This window comes from Miniopterus natalensis, chromosome 9, assembly GCF_054644295.1.
Source record: "Miniopterus natalensis isolate mMinNat1 chromosome 9, mMinNat1.hap1, whole genome shotgun sequence".
NCBI lineage: Eukaryota > Metazoa > Chordata > Mammalia > Chiroptera > Miniopteridae > Miniopterus > Miniopterus natalensis.
Genome location: NC_142089.1, coordinates 28,415,239 through 28,439,720, shown reverse-complemented (window position 1 = coordinate 28,439,720; position 24,482 = coordinate 28,415,239). Strand labels below are relative to the sequence as shown.

At 46.7% G+C, this 24,482-nt stretch overlaps 1 protein-coding gene across 1 annotated transcript in view; it reads left to right on the top strand.

Moving 5' to 3' along the window:
• The window catches only part of AGBL4 (AGBL carboxypeptidase 4), a 692,884-nt gene extending 673,934 nt beyond the window's left edge, over window positions 1–18,950 (top strand). Inside the window, exons 10-12 of the mRNA XM_087820636.1 lie at window positions 15,167–15,319; window positions 17,040–17,272; window positions 18,677–18,950. Of these exons, the coding sequence (XP_087676762.1) occupies window positions 15,167–15,319; window positions 17,040–17,272; window positions 18,677–18,950 (660 nt within the window). The remainder of the gene's footprint in view (window positions 1–15,166; window positions 15,320–17,039; window positions 17,273–18,676) is intronic.
• Window positions 18,951–24,482: the final 5,532 nt, after the last annotated feature.

Here is a 24,482-nt window from a genome sequence, read left to right as displayed (position 1 = left end):
TCATCCATAAAATGAGGATCATAATGCCAGCCTCAAAAGGTTAGATCAGGGATGAAGTGTGATATTGCGTGCTAAATCCTTTTACGTATTACAAATGTGAAGGATTACCATCTAGCTACTGCGCTCTCAGGTGTTAGGTCTTGGATTTATTTTTAGCAAAAGTTCATTGAATATCTAGTCTAGGCTGGGTGCCTTGCTACATATCTGATAGGGGAAGGATTTTCTAATGGATCGGAAATGATACCAGCCTTCTGGAGGATGGGAGTATAGCAGAAGTATGCAAAGGCTAGCACAGAAGCGTCTGTTATGTGTTACCAACTTGCTGCCTCTCTGTCTGGTTGCCTGTCTACTTGTCCGTCCATCCATCCATCCATCCATCCATCCATCCATCCATCCATCCATCCATCCATCCCTCTCTGACTCTCTAGTTGTGCTTACATCTGTGTTCACAGGCAGTCCCTGCCTCAGAGCCATCTAAGTCTCAGTGGCTCTCACACGCAATCCCCTTTCCCCTGGGGACCAACCACCTTTCACCACACAATTTTTGAGAACCTGTACCTTTAAAATAAGAAAGAAAAATAAACTGAAAAATGATCCCTGCTGTAAATGACTTGGAAGGGGATTTCTTGCTTTACAGTTTTAGGCCTCTCTTCACTGCTTCCTACCCATGTGGCTCCCAGGACTTCCTGAAGATTTGAACTGATCCCACACAGAGCTGACAGCCACATGCCAGCAATAGAGAAGGCGAGGCTGAGAGCCCTGAAGAGCTGATTCCATTGCATTCTGGTCTCTGTGGCTAACCCAGGACTGCCAGAGAGGCCCCAGGCAGCTCCAAACATCCACGTCTTTCATAAACATTGCGAAGGCCTCCGGTGACTGCCCTGTAAACCCTTTGTTTCTGAAAGGTCCTTTGAGAAGCAGCTTTGTATAAGAAAGAGCAAGTTCTGCTCTGCTGCTTATTAGCTCTGTGACTCCAGTCAAGTTACTTAACCACTCTGGGCCAGTGTCAGAATCAGCAGAATGAGTATCATACTTCCTGTGAGGGCTGCTGTAAGGATTTAGTGATAGAAGGCCCAATGTGAGATGACGCGCGGAACCTGACTTACTGTGTGCTCACTGAATTGTCTCAGCGTAGAGACTCAGATTTATTTTCCTTAGTGATGAAACATATTGTCACTGACCAAAACACCCTGTTTTTGTGGTTTGTATGTATGTGTTTGTGTGTGTCTGTTCATGTGTAGTTGTATATGGACATGTTTTAAAATTCATATAGCTCATGACTGCTGAGATATAGAACAGTGCCATCCATGGACGTCTCCATGACGGTGGCAGTGATCTTCTGCACTATCCATTAGCAGTAGCTGCCAGCTACACGCAGCTATGGAGCTCACGCACTGTGGCTCATGCAACTGAGGACCTGAATTTTTCTTAAACTAATTTGAATTAATTTAAATGTAAATAGCCACAAGTGTTAGTGCAGCCCTAGATCATGCCCTTCTCTTAAATGACACCTGAAATAATTATTGCATTGTGAAAAAAATTACTGACACCTGCTGCATTTTGGGCCCTGGGAGATACATTCACTCATTGAACCCATGTCAGCCGGTTTCGTGGGAGGAATGGTCTCAACGTCACTTCCTATTTGCTGACAAGGAAACTGAGACTTGGAGAAATAAAGTGACTCCTTTGATGTCACCCAGCCAGTTCAGGGCTTGAGCCTAGATTCCAATTCCAAAGCTCTTCTCTTTTCATGACCCATGAGTCTGCTGCCCTATAGCCGTGTTTCCTGTCTGCAAACATCAGCTGTATTCCCACTGCCTCAGGAAGCCTCAGCTTGACCTGGAGGCAGTGACGTCCTGTCAACAGCCTATGAGGCCCACCTGACCCGGCCCTGACCTGTGAGGCCCCCTGACCCGGCCCTCCATTACCTCCTGAACTCCTCCCCTGTGGTGCTCACTCTGCTCTCAGCACCCGGGCTTCCTTCCTTCTCAGTGCTCATGCCCCAGGCTTCCTACTGGCTCTTACCCCAGGCTGGCTCCAGGGTGTATGTATAGTTTCCTCCTGTTATACACTGATCACTCTGAATACACAGTGGAGAGTGGACCTGGGCGCTGAGAGAGGTGTTTTGAGTGGAAGCAGAGAGGTCAGCTCTGTGGCTACCACCATAGTCCAGAACCACAACAGCCAGTGTCAAAGCCCAGCCACTGGGCTCCTTGCCCAGAGCCTCACGGACTGTGACATGCCAGAGCTGGGTGACTGTTAGAGGTCATCTTGTGCCAGCTCTTATGTGAAGAACAATTGAGTCACAGAGGCGAGAAGGTGCTTTTCCCAGCGTTGGCTGCTTTGGAACAAGAGCTCTCATTTCCTAATTTGATCTTTCACCAGCTATAATCTTGCTCCTGCATCACAAGACCTCATAAAAATAGAGGTTTTACTATCATCAACCTTCTACCTCCATTCCAATCCCTTTATTATATTTAGAGACGGTCCCTGCTTCCTTACAGGCCACCTCGCTGCAGGAATTCAGTTCTCCCCAAACAATCAATTTTTACAAAGAATGAGCATATCTTCCCCCAGAAGTCTGAGCATGTCCCCCAGAGGACACAGAAACTCATCCAGGATGTCTTGGAAGAAGACAGAAAAATCTTATTCCATTTTTTAGAGACGAAGGAAAACACACACACACACAAAAGCCCAAACATAACTTTTCTGATGCCTGATGATATTCTTCTCGCATCTCTCATTTCCCCACAACTATTTTGTCTTAAGGCCCCGGGAGCCTGTGGGGAAGCTGCTGCGTGATTTTTATCTCTATGATTAAAGTGTTACACTTTATTGAGTTCTTTACATCAGCAGCGAAACCTGCAATGCAGGGTTTTACATAACTCCTCATTTTCTTCTCGCACCATGACTGTTATTAACCTGGTGGCAATAAACAGAAAGCACAGCTCTGCTTGTGATGTGCTCTTTATTTGTGTTCCAATAGCAAGAAGGGGGAAAATCGGGGGTGGGGAAGAACCCAGAGAGAATGGGGAAGGATTTTTACCCATTATGTGCCTTTGATGCCTGCCCTCTCTCCGAGCCTCTCACAGATCAAGGATGAAGGTCATCGCTGCTCAGGGATGTTCCTAGTCCCTCATTAATCACCCATTTATTCAGTCAGCAGGAGCCCTCAGCGCCGCCTGTGTGCCAGGCACTGTGCTAGGTGCTGGAGGTGCAGAGACTTCAGTGTGGGCCAGCGCCGAGTCCGATGGGGGAAGTGAACACCCACAGCAGGTGATGGCCCCGTGAGAGGAAAACAGTAAGCGCGGAAGGCTGAGCGACAGTCTGCGTGAGAGAGGACACGGTCAGCCATCCTGGGGTGGTTTAAGGAGCTCTTCGCAGAGGAAGAGACGCTTGTGTTAGGCCCTTGATGACAATGTCCAAGCCAAGGCCTTCTTGGCAGAGGGAACAGCATGAGCGAAGCCCTGGAAGGCACAGAAGAGCACAGCACGTCTCTTGTCCATTTGACGTGGTGAAAGCCTGGGGTGCTGTGAGCAGACAGTAGGGAATGAGGTTAGAGCTGAAGACAGGTCATCAAGAACCTCGTGTCCATATTCGGGGAATATCTCCCACGCCTGCCGTTAATCTGCTCTCTGGGCTCCCCCGAGTTCAGACCAAAATGACGGGATCAAGACAGAAGGACACAGTGGGAAGAACTTGTGCTGTGGACCAAAGATCCAGGTTCATCTCTGACTCTGCCACTTCCAGCTGCGTAATCTCGAGCTGTGTATTCATCTGTAAAATGGGGGTGATGCGGATGAGACAATGATTATAAACAAGTTGTGCAGGTTGTTGATGGTATTTCATGTGCCAAAGGAAAGGGGGGGAGGGCAGAATTCCAGACAATTCAGAGAGCCAGAGAAGCCACAAACATATTCTATGTGATTTTGATAAAGGTTTTTATGTAGATGTGGGTGGAGGAGACCGCACCGTCTGGAACTTCCCTTCAAACCGGGGGTGAAACCTGCTTTGTCTGCACACCCCCTGGTCCGACCCTGCTGGCCTCTCACAAGGGCCCCCTCACTCCTTGCTCCTGGCTGAGTGGTGCAGCTCCTGACAGTCAGTTCCTTCTCCTCTGAGGGAGTGGAAGCCTGTGGCAACGTAATAGCTTGAGAAAACCCCTGCCCTCATCGCATTTACACTCCAGCAGGGAACCCAGGTGTCTGAGTATTTATATTTTTATACATCCTCAGACTCTTGTTCTGATTCTATATCCTATCAAAAATGTGCAATGCATATGCTTCTTCACTATATCCATGAAGAGCTCTCTTTTTATAGGAAACAAGTGATTACATGGGAAACATGTTTCTTCTATATCCATGTTTAGGAAACAATCAATTTGTTTGGATCAAAATGACATAACCGAATGCAGCAGACCATCCGATAGCATCTTATTCTAACTGGGGACAAGCACCTAGAAGGCAAACATTCAGCTCAAACTTTTAAGATGCTGACATCCCCAATCTCAGTGAGTGGTTCAACCAGCCACCCCTCCAACCAAGCCAGAAACCTGGGAATTAGTCCAAAGTTAGCTTCCATATCCGGCACTGTGATCTTACTTTACAGTGGGCCTCATGTCTTACCCTTCTTCTCACACCCCCTGCCCCTGCTTTAATCCATCCCTTGGCAATAGTTCTCCCTTGGACTGTGTAACAAGAATGTGCCTACAGCCTCCAATTCTTCCTCATCACAGCCTCCAGAACAGTCTTTCGAAAATGTAAACGTAATCATGTTATACTTTTATAAAATACTTTTCTCTATTTTCTACTCTATAGAAGAAGCCCTGATTCCTTAGTGTCTCGCAGGCCTTCCATGCGTGGGTCTGTGGAAGCCCCTCCAGTCCCTTTCCTCACCCACGCCCCTCATGCCCTTCGATCATGCCCAACTCCTAGAGTTCCCTCAATGGCCCAGGTGGGTTTTGGTCTGTGGGTTTTTGCTCACACAGCTCCTTTTGCCCAAAACATCTTTCTCTCCAGTGGGGGCTCCTTCCCTTATCCCCCCACCTTCCTATCTTTCAACACCTGCTCACCGGTCACCTCCCATGAGTCTTTCCTGACCACCCCATAAATCAATGGTTCCTTCAGCTGTGCCTCCGCCCAGTCTTCACCCCCAGCTCTCAGAGCAGCTGGAAGGCTTACGCGCTTACTTATTTCTTTGTCTTCCCTTATCACACTGTGAAAAGAGAGAAAGGTCAGAAAGGGGGAACAGGAGGAGCAGAGGAATGGAGAGAAGTGAGAGGGGCAAGATGATCCAGGGGAGCAGGAAGGGGGAAAGTAAAGGAACAGATATGGGACCCCTGCCTGCACCTTTCCTGTCCTCCCTCCTCCCTTCCCCATCCCCCAGCCGCCTGGACTGAATAAAGCAGATAGAAACCATCTTATTTGTCTCCAGGATAAAGCACATGTTTTCAGCATGAATGTTGGTGGCCCTGAACACTCCTTTCAAAAACAGTGATACCTACTCCGCCGAATGGGAAGCCTGCAGTAGGCTCTCACCACAGGGCCATGAGAGGAAAAGGGCTGTGCCCTCGGGTCCTGAAGGAGGTTAGGGGGGAAAGGCTGGCAGAAGCTACCTTCAGAGGCCAACGGAAGGAGAAAAACAAAGCAGTGCAAAGCAGGAAGATGGGATGCTTGAAAGATACAGGACTCTCAGAGCATAATGAGCCCTGAGAAATCGCCAAATCCGTTCTCTAAACGGGGACATTGAAGAGAGGAAAGGGACTCTTCCAGGGTCACAGGGCATGTTAGTGGGAGAGCCAACATGAGTTTCCCAGGAAGAAAGGAAGTAACACTTACTGAGGCCCCACATACCCCAGCTCGGGGGTTAGATGTATGTTGTTACCTCTCTTGATCAGCTAACAACCTCCTGCAGGAGATGTCTCCAAATACCCAGCCACACATATTTATTGAGTTCCTGCTATGTTCCTGGAAGTGTCCTAGTTTCACCAGCCTTTGATTTATAATGAAGCAACATTAACTTTTAATTAGGAAATTAAAATGTCCCTCGACTCTCACAGGCTTAAATATTATATCTCAGTCCAGTTCTTAGTTTGTCCCATCTTCCTGCTTGGCCTGGGGCTTCCTGGGAAGGTCTGGCTTTTCCACGTGTATGTATGTCCACTCTTGGTGCAGGACGGGGCACCTGGGTGACCCCCAAGGTGGATCAAGCAGAGGCCTTGAGGTGGTGAGACAGGAGCTAGAATCCCAGTTCAGGCTCTAACCTGCTATGAGATCTTGACGAGCCAGCCTCTGAGCTGCTTCTGGGAAACAAGACCATGACCCCTTTACTTCAGTGGATTGTTCAATCAAATGAGTTAATTTGGTGTGACAATGGTTCATACACTCTACAAATGTGCAAGATGATGATTGTTGTCAATAGATGTCCTACTAAAAAAGGAAGAAGCTTGCTGGGTCCCCCAGCCCCTCTCCTATGCGACTATAGCTCCTTCACTTCTCCTTAAACCTTCCATTGCACATGCAATTACTTCTAAAATATCCACTTCCCTGCATGGTTTTGAGCTCAAGGAGGTCCATATTCCTGGTGCCAAGCATAGCACCTGCACTTACTATCGCTGTGTGATTGAGAAGAATGTATTGAGAATGTATAGGCTGCCAGACATTTTGCTAGGTGCCAAGCCAGTCACCTCATGAACTTCATGACACTCCTCTGAGGCTGGGATTATTGCCCCCAACTTTTAGGTAAGAAAACTGAGGCTCAGGGAAGAAAAGTAAGTTCTACAGGTCATAAAAGCTTACCCATGGCTAAGCTGACTTGAAGCCAAGTCTACCGATCCCCAAACCACGCTTCAACCACGACTACCCTTCTTCTATCATCATTGTCATTGTCATGGTCAACCTTGGGACCACTAATCTCTGCTATGGGAGCAGGAGGCAGAGGTCAGGAGTTCTTCTTTTCTCCTGGGAAGGTCTGTTATGAACCCAGACCCCCTGTGCTTAGCCTCTGGTCTGCCTTCCTTTTCTAGGCAGAGGTGGAGGAGGGGATTAGAAGGAGAGAAAGGCTCCCTCCCCAGGCCAGACCTAGCTCTTCCTGGGTCCTTACAAGTAGGAGATGCAGAAATGCTTCCATTTACATATAGATTTTACTGCTCACTTCTAAGTAGAGTAGGATTGTAAGAGACAAATTGGAAGTAGAAAAATGTTTTTACACTTTATCCTGCTGCTCCTAATGCCCCCTACCCACCCACCCACCCCCAACCCCATACCTTAGCATTATTCTCACAGATTCCCTTTGTCCTTGAAGTTTATTCTGCAGAGGCCACAGATGCAGGGGCTGGGCCATTCTGAAAGCTTAGAGATGAAGCTGTTAGCCCTAGTTCAGAAACACTTAGGTTTGAATCTCAGCTCTGCCACCAACAAGCTCTTTGCCTCAATTTCCATATATGAAGATAAAAGTAGTGACCTCATGGGATTGTTATAAGAATCATTACAAGACCATACATAGGAAGCACCCAATGAATGACAAGAGCTTCCAATGGTACGGTCATGGTTAAGGACACGGACTGTAGGGCCAGACTGCTTGGGTTCTGCCAGTGACCACTATGTGGTCTGGGGATTCCCTTGAGGGTTACTGAGCCTTTCAATTTCTCAGTGTCCTTACCTACAAATGATGTTTCTACCTGATGGGGTCGTGGTAGGAGTAACGAGTGCCTGGCACAGCAGTGAGTGCTGTGTCCTCTCTATTACCCTCCCTCCAAAGCTCCTCTGAATAGAATCTAGACCTTGAGACTCCTGCTCTCACAGCCCTCTCTGCTCCTTCTCTGAGTCCAGGACTCCTGGTCCATTCATTCACTCATTACTTTAGTTGTTCTGTAACATGGACAGAGGCAGGGGGCGAAGTGTCCATAGCCCATCCCCTCGCTTTCCAGGGCAGCCGCCTGGGTGTCTTATAGGGTCGCTCCTCTTTTTGTCCCCATAGATTCATCTCATCCTTGTCTGTGGCAGAAATTTCTCTCCAGCCACATTCAGGGTACACTGGAAGAAGGAGGCTTAATTGTGCCACTTCCACGATCTGGACTACTGCACAATAAAGAACCTTGACACAGTTTGTTTTTAAAGAAAGAGTTCTCAGCTTCCCTGAAAACTTTTCCTTTCTGCCTTAGGACAGCACCCTGACTTCCAAAAATACCTACTTTAACTTAAAAACAAAAACAAACATGGAGATATTTTACTTGATTATAAAAAGAATAGACTTGGGTTTGTTTGTTTTTTTGCCTGAGGCCCATGGGGAGACAGCTTCCTGGGACAAATCTCAGAGGGGAGCTCGCTGGAAAGTCTCTAACACTCCTCGCTCCTCCAAGCGCCCACCTCAATGCCTTTTCGGGAGGCTAAGCCAGATGGGATCAGTCTCCAGATCTCATAGTCCCCCAGCTCAGCGATGAATGATCCTAAGTAGAGCTTTCTCACTAGGCATGATCTGGGAGATTGCCTTGCTGGATACTGCAAGCTCCTGGGAGCTTGTAACCAGAGGCCTGGGTTTGAGTCCCAGCTCTGCCGCTTCCTGCTGCGAAATCCTGGGCACGTTATAGAAAGCTCTCAGAGCTTCAGTCCCTTCTCGGTCAGGCGGGGATTAATAAGCAGCTCAGCCTTCTCAACCTGCCGCTGGCCCTGCCAAGCTTCAGTTTCTCTTCTCCGAACCGGAAATAAACCCCTCTGCCCTTTCCGGATTGCATTTCCCTTCCTTCACTGGATTGGATCCGAGATAAACCCTGAAGTGCTGCCCTAATGTGAGGAACTCGGCACCAAGTCACAGCACCAAGCTCGGGCTGTGGCCTGTGCCCGGCGAGCTGAAGCAGGGCAGCAGCTCAGAACTCAGAAAGGAAAACAAAACGAAAACATTTCCTCCCCAGTGGCTGGGAAGAAGCAAACTCGGCACTAAATTATGTTGCAAATATGCCCGAAGGTAGTTTTAATTTTATTGGCACTGATTTTAATTTACTCTTTAGGCCCCTGATTGCAGGATGAGCTGTTTGGCTGCTGGCAAAGGGACAGCCCTTCATCACTCAGTTTTAATTAAGGCTCTTAAGTTTAGAAGGAAGGAGCAGAGATGTTTCCCCACTTCCATTCTCAGTCCCAGATTGTAATTAAGGGCCCTGCATTAGCGACACACCCCTTGCTCTGAGTTGGCCACAGAAAAGTACATCATGCGACTGCTGGGGAAAAGATCTACCTGCTCTTTCATTTAATGCACTCATTCTGCCATTGATTCATTTTCTATCCATTCCTTCACCAAACCTTTAATGGCAACTTATTACATACTAGGCCTAGCTCTGGCCCTGTGGATTTAAAAAATTAACAGTGTATGATCCCTGTCCTGAAACAACTCACAGTTCTAATGGGAGATGGAAATAAACAAAGCACTGTTATGTCATGTGGTAAGTGCCACGGGAGAGATTTGTATCTTGAATTATGAGGGCACAGAGGAAGCTGTTAACTCATCCTGGGGGATAAAATAAGGCTATTCGAATTGAGGTTTTGTACTAGTCAGATGAATAATATGAGCTGCTATAACAAGCAATTCCCAAATCTCAGTGGCTTAATACAGAAAAGGTTCATCATAGTCAGACGCAGGTCAGGTGACTCCCCTGGCCACTTTCCTCCCAGTGTTCATTCAGGGACATAAGCTTCTTCCTTTTTATGACACCACTGTTCTTACACATAGCTTCCATGCACAAGAAGAAGCGGGAATGTGAGTGGTTGTATATGCGTTTTAGGGCCAGACCTGGAAGTCAGTTCTCATGACTGCCCACATCCCATTAGATCCTAAATGGCAAGGAAGACTGTGCAATGTCTTCTGTGGTCCAGGAAAAGGAAGTGGGATTGGTGAGCATCTACTCAGTCTCTGCCTTAAATTTTAAGGCTGCATCAGAGTTAGCCAAATACAGAGAAAACATATTTCTGGCAGAGGAGGCATTTATTATGTATAAATGCAGAGACCAAAGTCATGAGCAGAGCAGTTCTGGGTATTCTAGGTAGCTCGACATGACCGGAGTGTAAACTATCAGACCAGAAGTGACATGAGCTAAGAGTAGACAGGGCACAAGGACCAGGTCACACAGGGCCTTTTAAAATTTATTAAGGAGCTTAGACTCTGTCCTGTGGGCAATAGTGAAACGTAGAACAGTTTTAACTAAGAAATTGACATGATTTGTTTGCATTTAAAAAGACCCCTCTGAAGCAGCAAGAAGTTACCGTAGTAGAGCAAGTAAGAAATGACAGGATGTGGGTCAGGCATGGTCCCCATCCTCAAAGATCTCAGGCACACGGACATACTTATCAGCCAGATCAGGTATACAGAAACAAGTACTGATAGCAGTAACTTCCAAGAAGCTGTTTGGAAAAGCATGAGAGATGTATTTTAATTGAGGATGAGAAGAACTCATGAAAAGTCTAAGGAAGTCATGTCTCTTCTATCTTATCCAACAACCACTTTTAAAGATGAGGAAGTTGAGGCACAGTGAAGTGTTGCCACTTATCCACGGTCACAGATTCTGTTAGCGTCAGAGCCAGAGTTAGAAGCCCTGCTTGTGCCTCCATGCTCCATTGTAACTGGGCCAGTGCAAGCCCATAAAGCCAGTGTAGGCACGAAAATTATCAGGATATTGTTGGAATCGGTGTTTGCGGTCTTCGGCATTCCCAGAAAAGGGCTAAGTATGTATAATAAAGAAGAAAATGAACTCATAACTCAAACTCAGACTCTTCAGGTACCCAGGCCTTTTTCTGGTCTAATGTCAGCCCTTAGAATCTCAGAGTAGGAAGGGATCTTAGGAACTACTAACCCTCTCACATTGTTTTGGAGGTACTAGCTGATGCACTTAGACATGAAAAAGAAATTAGAGGCATAAAAACTGAAAAAGAAGAGATAAAATTACTATGTACAGGTGATAAGATTACAAGCCTGGAAAATACTGTCCCCTTTATTCATTCCCTGTTCCCAGGCATCCTCACTGCCTGGCTGTTCCTCAAACATGCCAAACGCATGTGACTTTTGCCTCTACTTCCCCTTCTCCCTGGAAGACTCTTCCCCCTGATATCCTCAAGACTGACTCTCCTACTCCACTCAAGTTTCTGTTCTTCCAGAACCCCTGTTACTCTCTATTCCCTTACTGTGCTTTATTTGTCTCCATGACATCACTACCTCCAGACATGTTGTATATTTATTAACATGTTTATTTCCTTCTCAATAGAATGTAAATTCTTGGAGAGCAGGAGTTGCCTGTTGTGTTCATTGCTACTTCCCTAGTGCCCAGAACATTGTCTGACACATAGTAGACACTCAGTGATTATTTTTTTAAATAAACAAATGGAAACCCAAGAAAATAAAAAGAGTAATTTACAAATAATAGAATTAGTAAAGTATCTAGGTAAAAATTTAACATGTTAGAAACAAGAGTCTTTACACTTATGAAGAACCACCAGTTAGGAGACTTAATGGAAGAAAGCATCACATAATTAAAAATATAAACTGCCTTGGCATTAAAAGAAATGTTTAGGGTTTATATATAAAACAAACAAACAAACGAACTTTAAAACTTCCTGCTGTAACCCCCCAAAAAACTTGAATAAGTGAAAAGTCAAAACATATTCTTGGATTGGAAGGCTTAAAGTCATAAGAATCCATTCTTCCTACATTAATATGAAACTCGAATATGATTATATTACAAATATTGAGAATATTGACAAGATTTGGGGAAGCAAGAAAACTAAATTATAAAGTTCATACAGAAAAATATGCAAGAAAATACAGGATAATTTAGGGAAAAAAGCATAACAAGGTGATACTAGCCCTCCAAATACTAAAATACATTATAAACTTAACATGATCAAAACTGTGTAGTACTGACACATGAATAGGAAAATGATTAGAATGGACTAAAAGTCCAACTATAAACCCAAATACATACAAAAAAAATTATAGGGTAAAGATGGCTTTTCAAGTTGGTAGAAAAAAGATGTGCACAATTTAATAAATAGTGCCTGACAAAAAAGTTTAATTCTTACCTCACACCCTATACCCCGTAAATTAAAATTGAATGGAAATATTTAAATATGCAAATAAAACAATAAAAGCAATAGAAGAAACAATGAAAAATTTGACCCAGGAGCCACAAAATAAAAGGTTGATAAATCTGTATTTAAAAATAGCATTTAAAAATTTCTGCATGGCAGAAATTACTTGTAGAAGTAAAGTCAAAAACAATGACAAACTGAGCAAAAATATTTTTGTACAGCACATAAAGGCTAATTTCCCTAACATCTAATTTCTAGAAATCAATAAGAAATAAATCCCAACTATTTAGTTTTTTAAATGGACAAAGGAAATGGACAGACAATTCATAGAAAAGAAAAATGCAAATAGTTCTTAACCATATGAAAAGATACTTAATCATATTATAAAAGATAATTATACTAAGAAATTCAGCTTAAAACTAATCTGAGATGTCATTTTTCACCCATCAAATTGGCAAATATAAAAGAAATTTGATTTCACCCATCTTGTCAAGGTAATTGACCGTGAGACATTGTAACACTGCTAAGAGTGTAAATTATTCCTTCAAGAAGTTAATCTGTCAATATTTATCAGAATTGCAAATTCGCAGAGGACCCAGAAATTCTACTTCTAGGGATTTATATGTGTGAAATAATGTATATACAGAATCGATCACTAAGACATTATTTGTAACAGAAAAAGTTTGGAAATAAATGTCCGTGAAGAGGGGACTAGTTAAATAGTTTATATATGGCTGTTAAAAAGAGTGAGGTAGCTCTTGCCCTGGCCAGTGTGGCTCAGTTGGGTGGAGCATCATCCCCTGCACCAAAAGGTTGCTGGTTCGATTCCCGGTCGGGGCACATACCTTGGTTGTGGGCTCAGTCCCCTGTGGGGCCGTGTGGGAGGCAGCCAATCAATGTTTCGTTCTCACATTGATGTTTCCCTCTCTCTCTCTCTCTCTCTCCCTTCCTTTCTCTCTAAAAATCAATAAAAAAATCTTTATTTAAAATGAGGTAACTCTTTATGTACTGAGAAAAAAATTACCTCCACGACATGTTAAGAGACAAAAAGCAGCTCTGGCTGGCGTGTTTAGGGTACTGCCATTTCTGTGTGTTGGGAGGACGGGGGAGGACTGTTTCCTTGTTTGTGTGTAAACTATCCCTGGAAGGACCTGGAAACCTGAGCTGCCTCCAGGGAGTGCAACTGGTGTTTGCAGGACAGCAGGGGAAGGGAGAAGGAATGTTCACTGTAAATACTTCCTTTTTTTTTCCTTTTTTTTTTTCCTTTTAAACCATGTAAATCAACCAATATAATTCACCTGCTGGTTATTTAAACTACTTTAGGTGCCGGGTGGCAGGCGGGGGCAGTGGAGTCACTTTAGAATGGTTGTCAGGAGAGCCAGGCCCTAGTTTGTGCTCCTTCCCTAGCTCGTTGGCCGGCCTGAAGCGAGCAACCTCTCCACTCAGGGCTGACCCGGGAGAGGTCAGAGGAGCTCTGACATCCTGAGATATTAAGTGCAGTTTTCCTTACACATTTCCTAAGTCATCTCTCTACCTCCTCCTTTCCTCTGCAGCTCACCAAAAGCTCAGAGGAGAGGACAGACAATTGAAGGAAATGAAATTGCAGGACGACTTTTATAGGGCTCCCACTGAATCATTGTATATTCCACCTCCAAAGCTAAAAATGATGAGTTTAATATCACACAGAGCAGTGCATCTTATATGTCTCAAAAGACAGCATATGCTACCCAGAAACTGGGAGCTCGGCAAGATGCAACGTTTCACTCCAGCTCAGAGGCAAATGAAATGACAGTCATCAGGCCCACATTCTAGAAGCAGCATGGTTTTCATTTGGCTTTAACTTCATTTGAAAGTGTCCCAAGGAGGGAGAATCCTTCTAAGCGTGGACTTTCTCACTAGAAAAGGGATAGACTGGTGGCCAGGTTTTGCCTTGGCTGTTTCCGGCACTGGTCGTGGATGATGCTAAATGAACTGTGCCTGGAGTCCGGAGACCTGGGTTTCAATCCTGTTTATGCCATGAGTTTGGACAAGTCTCTTTCCCATTTGGGGCCTCTGTAACTCTGAGGAAGTATTGATAGACATAACTTGGACTGATGTATAGGAAAACAAGGCTGGATTTGAGGGACATTGAAAAACAAGGCTGGATTTGAGGGACATTGAAGATCTAAGGACCTAAAAAGTCCTCAGTTCCTGCCAGTCCATTACCATGTCTGGAGTAATCTCTCTGGGGTTGTTTTGTTCAGTCCTTCTGCACACAGCTACTGAGCATTCTTCATGCACAGACAATCCCCCTACCTCCAGGGAGCTCATAGAGGGGAATGTTAACAAATAATAACATATCAAGCTAGGAAGTGCCTTAAGTATGTGTAAGTAGAGAGCAGAAAAAGGCTAGTCACAATCATCTTTTAGATTACAAGGCAGTTTTATTTCCACGCACTGTTTATATCCCATTGGGAAGTAGGTATGGCATCATGAAATGAGGTTAAGAATTAACTAGGATGTCATAGGTAAAGCTCCCAGAATGGTGCCTGGCATGCATTAAATACATAGTAAATGATAGTAGTTATTAGTTCAGTGTTTGATTCCCAACTCTCTGAGGTTGGAATTAAAATAATCACTTTGCAAATAAGAAATCTGAGGCTCAAAGTAGGGCTATGATTTACCCTGGAACCCCTCAGCTAGAAATGGCCCAGTCAGGGCAAAACCATAAGCAGGCCCAATGTAAATACAATTATGTTGCCTGAAGGTATTTCTAATTAATCAGAGAAACAAATTCTGCTGATGCGTTTAGTCATGAATGTATTAACTGTTCAAGACTTAACCCAACAAAAATCTCACTTCTTTGGAAGAACTCTAAAAAAGGATGTTAATGGTAAGTGCTCTCAGACCCGAGGGCAGATGGTGTTAAAAGTGAGCAGAAATGGATCCTCCCTGGTTTCAGCCTCTCTGATCACATTGCGAATGGCTGGGCCAGCTTGAAAGAAAGCCAGTGTGTGTGTGTGTGTGTGTGTGTGTGTGTGTGTGTGTGTGTCCCGCCCCGCCCCTGTAAGGTAAGCTCTGTGACCCCAGACTTCTCATTTGTTATCCTCTCTCTGCAGAAAACGAGCGTGGAGTTCTATATCGACATCCACGCCCACTCCACCATGATGAATGGCTTCATGTACGGCAACATCTTTGAGGATGAAGAGTGGTTCCAGAGGCAGGCCGTCTTTCCCAAGCTCCTCTGCCAGAACGCCGAGGACTTCTCCTACGTGAGTGCAGGGCCCTGGCCAGGCCCGGCCCCGCTCCGCCCGCCCCCTCCCCGCTCAGCTCAGTTTGCTTGACCGTTTCGGGAGCGCCAGCTCTGTGCCAGGTAACAAGCTACTCCGTGCCCTCAGGCTGCTCCTCCCAGTCCCGAGGGAGACTGAAAGGGCAGCAGGTGCTCGGTTTGTCGGAGGAGCTGGCACGTGTTTAGCTGATCTGATTCCAACATTAAGAGAAGAAACTCACTGAGCGACTGAGCACCCCGCACACCCCGCAGACCCTGCCCCGGGTCGGCTTTCACCGCCTCGGATCCTTTAGTCGGAGCCTGGCATGGCTGTTGAAGGGGCTTATACGCCCACCATTGTCCCCTCCGCAAGGATGCTTTCTGTGCCTCAGTTTCTTGTCAGTAATTGGTGGGCGACAATTTCCTGCCCTGCCTGTGTCATAGCTCCCTGGGAGGCCAAACGCAGTGACAGATGGGAAAGTACTTTGCAGGCGGGAAGGACCCCGCAGACTCCAGGAACTCGGTATTGCCCGCCTCACGCCCAGGCCTGGGGAGGCTGGAGGCCGCGGGTGGAATGATTGGCAGCAGCAAGCAATATTGGAAAAGGGCAGGCAGAGAAGATATGGGCGGGAGTCAGCATGTGGCTGGGGACATGGGGGAGAGTTTTTGCAGATTTTCCTTTGTTTTAACACTAAATCTCTGAGGCCTGTTATTCCCTTGTGGCCAGAAGGGAGGGGGCGAGGCGGGGAGGCCCACAAAGGTCAGAGCAAGTTTTGAAGTTGATGAGCTCAATACTGGCCCGCCCATTGCTTCGGGCCTGCATGCTGGTGATGATACATTTCTCCAGGAGGTAAGATACACTTTGAATCTCAGAATCTTTGAATGCCAGACCAGGAGAGGAATTGGGAGACTATTTAACCCAGTTTCTTCTTTACACCTAAGAGACACCTATGGCCCAGAGAGGTTGAGTATCTACAGCAAAATCCCTCAGCATCATGTTGTCGCAAATGGTCATATTTCATCTTTTTTATGGCTCAGTATGTGCCACATCACCTGTCAAAGGTTGTTTTCATGTCTTGGCTATTGTAAATAATGCTGCAATGAGCATAGGGTTACATATATCTTTACAAATAAGTGTTTTTAATTTTTTCAAGTAGATACCCAGAAGAGGAATTGCTGGACCATATGGTAGCTCTATTCTTAATTTTTTGAGGAACCTCCGTGTTGTCGTCCATAGTGGCTGCACCAATTTACAATCCCAAGGGATTATTTTGAAGCCTAAATGAGATACCACTACAGCGGAAACGATATGGTTAAGTTGAAAGCACTGCCCAAACTTTAGTTCTGATTATCATCGTATTATAATTGCTTTTTGTTCTATGTCCACATTTCCTTGTTCCATCTGTCTCCCTTCAAATTTTCACAAATACAGGGGTGGGCAAAAGCAATGTGTCACATATGCATGACTGTAAACCTACTGTTGCCCACCCCTGCATTTATTAAATGGCAGTTACTGTGCCCCAAGAGCTCTGCGAGATGCTTTCATTTTAACTATGTTTGCTTATTGAATCAGTCATCATAACAACCCTGTGATGTGGGACTTACATCCCACTTTTCAGATTAGGAAGCCGAGGCCCAGAGGTATTTATTGTAAGATTTGCTCAAACTCTGAGAGCCAGCAGGCGTCCTGCCCTGACTCTCTGCTCCCTACTTGTCTCCCACAGTCCAGCACGTCCTTCAACCGGGACGCGGTGAAGGCGGGCACCGGCCGCCGCTTCCTGGGCGGGCTCCTGGACCACACTTCCTATTGCTACACCCTGGAGGTCTCCTTCTACAGCTACCTCGTCAGGGGCACCACGGAAGCTGTGCCCTACACTGAGGAAGCCTGTATCCTTGGCAAGTGCCCACCCTGCCCTGGGCCAGCCCATATCCAGGTCTGGCAGGATTTACTAGGCAGGTCAGGAATTTGGTCTCCAACTCAGGTGAAAGCTGAGCCTCTGGGGTGAGGGTGGAAGGAGACTGGTTCTGCTGGTGGCATCTTTGGATTGTCCTGCTTCCTCCTTGCCCTCTCACAGGCACCCCTCTCTGTGCTCCCCTAACTCCTCTAATACATGCACAAGTCATATTCCGCCTGCACCTGCTGTGTTCTACCGTGATGTTGTGACTAAGAAGCTGGAGGGAGTTACCTGGTGGTAGATTTTGAGCATGTGCACCAAAGGGGATTTCGCAACCACTGTTCACAGTGAGATGCGGGTTTGTGCACCCGAGGCCTGCACTTAGCATGTGGCTGGTCTCTGATGTCAAATTTGAGGGGTTTTCCCATCCTTTCTCAGCACCTCTGACATGGTTTTGTGTTGGAAGTAAATGTATTTCTTAGTAGAATGCCTTCCCCCTTAGCCCAGGCCACAGTTTTCTCCCCTCAATGCCCAGTCCTTGTGCATCCCAAGTAAACGCACCATTAGCGCATGCAGGAATCATTGGAGGCTTCCAGGATAAAGTGCTGACCAAGAAGGCAGAGCCCCTGACTCGCAGAGCTTTTGATCTACTTAAGGAGACTGAAGACAAAAGAGGCAATTATAATATGTATGACAAGTTCTGTGGTGGAAGGATTCCAGAGGGCCACAGGAAACTTTCATTTAGTAAGTATGTGTTGAGTGTTTACTGTAAGCAAGGCAAAGCTCTAGGCACAGGGGATGTAACAGCGAACATACCAAAAACAAAAACGTCTTCACATGACCTTCCAAAAGAAGGTCAGGAAAGCCTTCCCAGTGGAAGTGACATGTAAGCTGAGTTTTTCAGATTGAGAAGAAATTCGCCAGATTGGGTTGGAGGGGTTGTTAAAGGGAGGACATTGCGGACGGAGAGGGGAGGAAGGTGTCTGCAGGAGCTGTGCGTGGCTCAGTGTGGCTGAAGGACTTCAGGTGCAAGAGATGAGACTGGAAGGACAGGCCATGAGGAATTTGAACTTGAACATGAAGGCAATGGGGAGCAATAAAAGGGTGTTAAATCGTGGAGGAAAGCCACTCTATTACGAGGTTGCTGTGACCATCCAGGTGGGAGGTGACTCAGGCCTAGATTCTGGTGGTGCCGTGGAGCATTTGGAAAGTGGAACTGAGAGACTTGCTAAGCAATTGGATGGGGTGTCAGTGATTGGAGGGAATTAAGGGTGAATAGAGAGGCTGCACATGAGCTGAGCAAGCCATGGTGCTGTAAGAACCGCCCGCCTTGTTCTCTTACCCAGGGGACAAGAAGGGAAACCTGGAGCTGCACCGGGAAGCTCAGGCCAGTTCAATATATACGAGTGTGATCTAACCGAGCTCCTGGTTGAAATGCACTTTTTAAAACCCTCCTCTCATAACAGAGGGAAACTTCAGGAAGACAGATTGTGGTCTTTGTTGGCTGCTGGCTCCGCGTCCCAATCAGAAAAAGAAATTACATGGTCTGATGGGAATGGCAATACTGTCTGGGAGGAAGTGTCCTCTAGACTGAGAGTCAGGGACCCGGATCCTGATGACAACACCAACATCATCCCAGAGAGTGCCCTTCACAAGTCCTCTAACCTTGCTAAGGTGAACATAGTCACCTTCACAGGGACCAAGGACCTTCCACTCTTCAGCCCCTGCTGTGGGAATTAAATAGAGATACTCATGAAAATGTGAGAAGTTATTCAAAGAGAACAGACTTTGAATTCAGATGCCAGTGCTGGAGATCTGTTGATGGGGGCAGGTGCTTCTGCTCAGACTGGCTGTTTACAGCTTCGTCCTCTGTCCCTGGTGATCTGACAATCCTCCTCTGCTGGGGCATTACACCCCTCCAATGACCTCTTGTCTGAAGATGAGCTAAAGGTTGCAGAACTGGTTGTCTGGTTTCCCTTTCCAAGTCCTGCATGGTGGTTTCATACTTCTCTTTAAAATATGGTATCTGGCCCTGGCTGGGTAGCTTGGTTGGTTAGAGCATTGTCTGATACACCAAGGTTGCAGGTTCGATCCCTGGTCAGGGCACATACAAGAATTAACCAATGAATGCATAAATACGTGGAATGACAAATCAGTCTCTCTCTCTCTCTCTCTCCTCCTTCATCTGTCTCTGTAAAATAAATAAATAATTTTTTTTTTTTAAATGTGGTATCTATAGGCTTGGGATCTCAGCTAAAACCAAGACTAAGTCCCATTTGAATAATGTGTTCCAATATCTAGCAGGTAGGATTGAGCATTATTGGTGATTGTTGGGTGTGGGGATAAGGGAAGATGCCCAGTTTTCGTGATTTAAACAACACGGTGGAGCCAATAACTTACATACAGACTATTGGAGAAAGGGGCTGAGGAAGGGGAGTGTTTTGAGCTTTGTTTGGGATGTGTTGAGAGCTGGGGGCTCATGTGATGTACAAATGGGGAAGTTTGGCAGGCAGATGGCTCTATGAGCCTGAAGTTGTGAAGTGAGCCTGGACTTTGGACAGGTTGATAACAGATTTTTCTACCAGGTACTATAGAGTCCTAATGAAGGAAGTGGCTTCTTGGTAGGCACAGTCAAGGTGGGCTTCCCCTTGATGAGCCGGTGAAAAGAATGCTGGATTGGGGGTCAGGATCCCAGGTCCAGAGTATCCTTTGCCCCTTGTCCCCATCATAAAGCCATGTGACCTTGATTAAATCACTTCACCTCTCTCATTAAAGCCTGATACTAGATAGGCCTCAGTGAATGCCGATGGAGGGAGGGAGGGAGGGAGGGAGGGAGGGAGGGAGGGAGGGAGGGAGGGAGGGAGGGAGGGAGGGAGGGAGGGAGGGAGGGAAGGAGGGAGGGAGGGAAGGAGAAAGAGGCCTTACCAGCATCTGCTGGTTGGTCCACTAACAGGACAGTGGGTGATGCGATCTGTGTCGCTCAGAGGAATTACCAGGATATGCATATGTACTGGGCGGTTGGGGGCACGTGGGGAGTACTGCTTGGATTTCCTTTCTCGAGGAGGAGGCTTCACTTTTTAGGCAGAAGAGTAGGAAGGTCAGGGCTGAACTGTTGGTTGGCAGGGAACGGCACCTAGGTACTTCCCGGTTTGTTTGTCACACCCAATGTCAAGCTTTTGTTAAGATTAATAAGCTAACAATGCTTCAACCAGAGGGCTCTGAGAACAGACGACTAAACTGGACTGAAGCCTGTTGGGTATTTTTTTCTCCCCCATGGAGACATGGACTAGAATTTGATCTTTGAATATGAATGCTTATGGAATGACAGGCCGAGTGGAGGACTAATAGTAGTGGTGATGGTAAAGATGATGATATCGAGATATGCTTCAGGAGACAGGCCAGGCTCCCTGTACTGGAGGGCTGGTCATGTGGGCTGGGGAAGTTCTGTTCCCCATCCCAGGTTTGAATTTTCCTATTTTTAATGATATAATCTTCAAGTTTATTTCCAAATCATTAGATAGATGATAGATAGGTAGACAGACAAATATAGAAAGAATTATCTGATTTTTGGCCTTTGAGATAAGTACCTCCATTTTACATGTGGGAAAACAAAAGCCTGGAAAAGTCAAATAACATGCCCAGGGCTGCTCTCTCGGTCCTGCCCGGCAGGCTTTGTCTCACCTTCTCCTTGCTCTGCAGTTGGCCCAGGTTCCCTCCATTTCCTGTAGGACAAAAGCCCTTTCCTGAGCCCCACAGAGGTTGGGACCCACCATCCAGCTCCTGCTTCTCCTCTAGCCCTGCTCTCTGTAACCCCCAGCCCTGGTCTTGACCTGTTTGTAATCCCCAATCACTCGGATGCCACCAGACCCATTCTCTGCAGTGCCCACTTGAGCTGCCTTGCCCTCTGTGGGCCCTGCCTCGGCCCTGCAGCCTCCCACCTCCAGATCAAAGTGTGCCTCTTGCCCAGGCCCAGAAAACCAACACGTCATTACCTCCCCCAGCTCCCTCCTGCCCCCAAATGAGGTTTCTAAGTGTTTTATCTGCTGTTGTCAAGTTTATAGCCATAATTCGAAATGCTGTTAATATTACTGACAGCAGAGAGCTACAAATTACGAAGCTGTAAAGTTACTTTATGGGGATAACTGTCAGCTTTCACTAGCAGCACTGCCAGGCTCCATGGAAACCAAACTGATGATAAAGAGCTGATGTTGTTTCAGGATTATGGCTGTTAGCTGCCGGTCAGAGAGTTCCTGGTGGTTCCTCAGTAACTGCGGCCTGTTCATCTATATTCATGTTCACTTGAACACTGTGCACACAGGTACTTACGTTCCCATCCTCTTGTGCAAATGTGGGGTGAGCCCCCAAAGTGGAAGGACTTTGCCCAAGATCAGTTCTAACCAGCTGCAGGTCTGGGCCTGACTTTGACCCACCCAGGCGACAATGACTGTCTGCCACATTGTAGGTGTTTAATAAATAATTGTTGAGGGGATGAATTCCTGGCACACATGGAGGCGTAGACAATAGAGAACAAAGGTGTTGAATGATTTCTACTTTTAGAGTAAAACAAATAAAACGAAAGTTGCTTTGGAATCACTAATTTTGGGAAATGAGGTTTTCTGTGCAGTAACATGGTTTAGGCATCTTAACTGATACTATTACTCTTGATATTGGGCATCAGCACAAACATATCCACCCCCCAAGTCTACCACACACTGTCGTCCTGCTAAAATTGATGCTAACTGGCTGCATTAACAGAAGCAGATGTTGGGAAGGAGGAGGTCCTGGCCTTTTTTGCCTCATGGTGTCATTGACCCCTAGAGCCCTGTGTTCATCTCTGGTCCCCACTCTATGCAGGACATTGAAAAAATGGTGCATGGCCCCTGAAGCACTGGGCTGGGAAGGGAGCATGGCAGGTTTACCAGTTGTCCTAGTTTGCCTGGGGCTGAGAGATTTCCTGGACCAGGGAATTTTGGTGCTAAAATCAAGACACTGCCATGCAAACCAAGATGGTTGGTCACTCTACCCAAAGCTCTGACCTATGAGGAACTGATCAATGAATTGGGGATATTTTCCTTGGAAAGAAGATATTTTGGAAGCTACGTATTTGCTTTGGTCAAATTTCTAAAGAGCTCTCATGGAGCAGAGGGAGTAGATCCATTCTCTGGGGCCCTGGAGTCAGAACAAGAGCTAGTAGGAGGGGAGGCAGCTCCACTGTGAACCTCTATGTGGGAGATAATGACAGGGCCACACTTACTGAACACCTGTGACACCCCAGCCCTGGCCTGGTTCCTGGGGATGCAGAGAGGAGTGACCATGGCCTCTGCCTGGAGACGTTCCCATTGTGGTGAGGGACACAGGCAGGAGAGTGACCGCAGTACACTGTGTGACAGAGTGGGGCACAGGGGGTGGTGAGAATGAGCATGGACCAAACCTAGCCTTGGGGATCCCAGGGGTGGAGCAGGTGCAGCAAGGAAGGCACATGGAAGGGCCTTGCAGGCAGAGAGAGCAGCGTGTGCAGGGTCTGCAGCACTCGGGGACCTGTGTCCCTCCTTTGGGAAGGTCTGGGCCTTGGAGAGTCGGTTGGAGAGTGAGAGGTCATGAGGCTGGAGAGGGCTGTGGGAACCAGGGCTGAAGGACAGGTGATCCGCATCCATAGAGTGTTGCAGGGACAACCCATGGCAGTGTGGGGCAGGTGGGTGGGTGGGTCAGTTGGAAATAAGCAAGTGTGGCATAGACAGGTGTTAAGCCATCTCACCAAGTAACACTCATCCACAGCCTTCTTCCCCCTCTTTTCATTATTCTTTAAAAGGGCCCTGGGAGACTGCCTCTGAAAGTAAGTCAGAAGGTCCCCTCCTTCCTAATTCCCCTGGGGAACCGAGAGTTCCAGTGTCTCAGATGATGCCATCTGGCCAGAGGTTTGGGGATAGCTCCCAGTGGCATTGTGGGTAATGGACACTATTCCGATGTGAGACCCATGAGCCATGGACTTTGTTCATCCGCTTCTGCCACTGACTTGCTGCATGACCCTGAGCAGATCACTTAGACTTCCCCAGATCTCACTTTCCCATCTGTGAAATGAAGGGTTTGGACAAAGGGCCTCCATCATCCAGGCCTCATTTAAAGAGCCTATTTAACTTAGGCTGACTCACATTTATTGAACATCCACTATGTACTGGATGCAGCCATCCCGAGGATTTTGTCAAACCCTTGAGGGCATGAGCCATTCTCCCCAGAAAGACCTGGAACCAGCCCCTCAAATCTCACTTCCCAAGCAGCAGGCTGTATGCCAGACAAGGCACACTGCCTGTCTGGGATTTCTTATATGTCAATATTTTCCTCAAGATGATAAATGTCCTGCCAATCAGAGGAGGCAGCTGCCAGCTCTGTCTGAGACAAGGGCCTCTAGCTGGGGTTGTGGCCGTGCTTGGCGTGTCGATGTGTCTCGAGAGGCAGGAGGCGGGAGTCAGGTTGGGAGGAGGGAAGAAGGGAGGGGAGGTCAGGACCACTGCTCTCAGTCTATGCAGATTTTGCCGGGAGTCAGTGGAGTGGAGACAGGAGACAGGCTATTCACAGAACTCCCACAGAATGCCAGGTCCTGGGGGGCCATCAGGAAGAGAGCAGCACTTACCTGTGTATAAAATGTGTATCGAGTACTTTATCATCTTGTTTGATCCTCACAACAATCTAGAGAGATGGGTATTATTACCTGTATTTTATAAACCAGGCAGTTGCATTCTGTTCCTGAGGGCCCATCTGAAGGCACGACCAGTCCCCAGCTCCTGCAGCACAGAAACCGAGTCAGTGGACAGTGCCCATGCAGGTGACGGTCTGTGGGTATTGGAGCAATATCTTCTCAGGAGCTTGAATTTCTTTCTTCTGATGTCAAACCCAAATCTAATTGCAACCCCCCCCCAAGACACTTTCTTTGAAAACAGAAAAAAACAAACAAACAGCCACGTGGTAGAGGAGCTAATAATAACTGAGAAATAAGTAGCAGGTGCTGTCGTCCAATATGGGCTGAAGAAGAGCACACGTGGCCCCTGGAGCCAGGCTCAGACCAACTTGGCTTAGATCTTGGCTCTTCTACTTACTAGCTGTGTGACCTTGGGCAAGTGACCTAGTCTCTCTGAGCTTCAGTTTGCCCATCTGTGACGATGATGATTATGACACTTACCTCATAGGGTTGTTTTAAGTAGATGGAAACGAGAAATCGCGGGTGTAATAGCGTACCTGGGACATGGTAGTCACTCAATACCTGATAGCGCCATTATT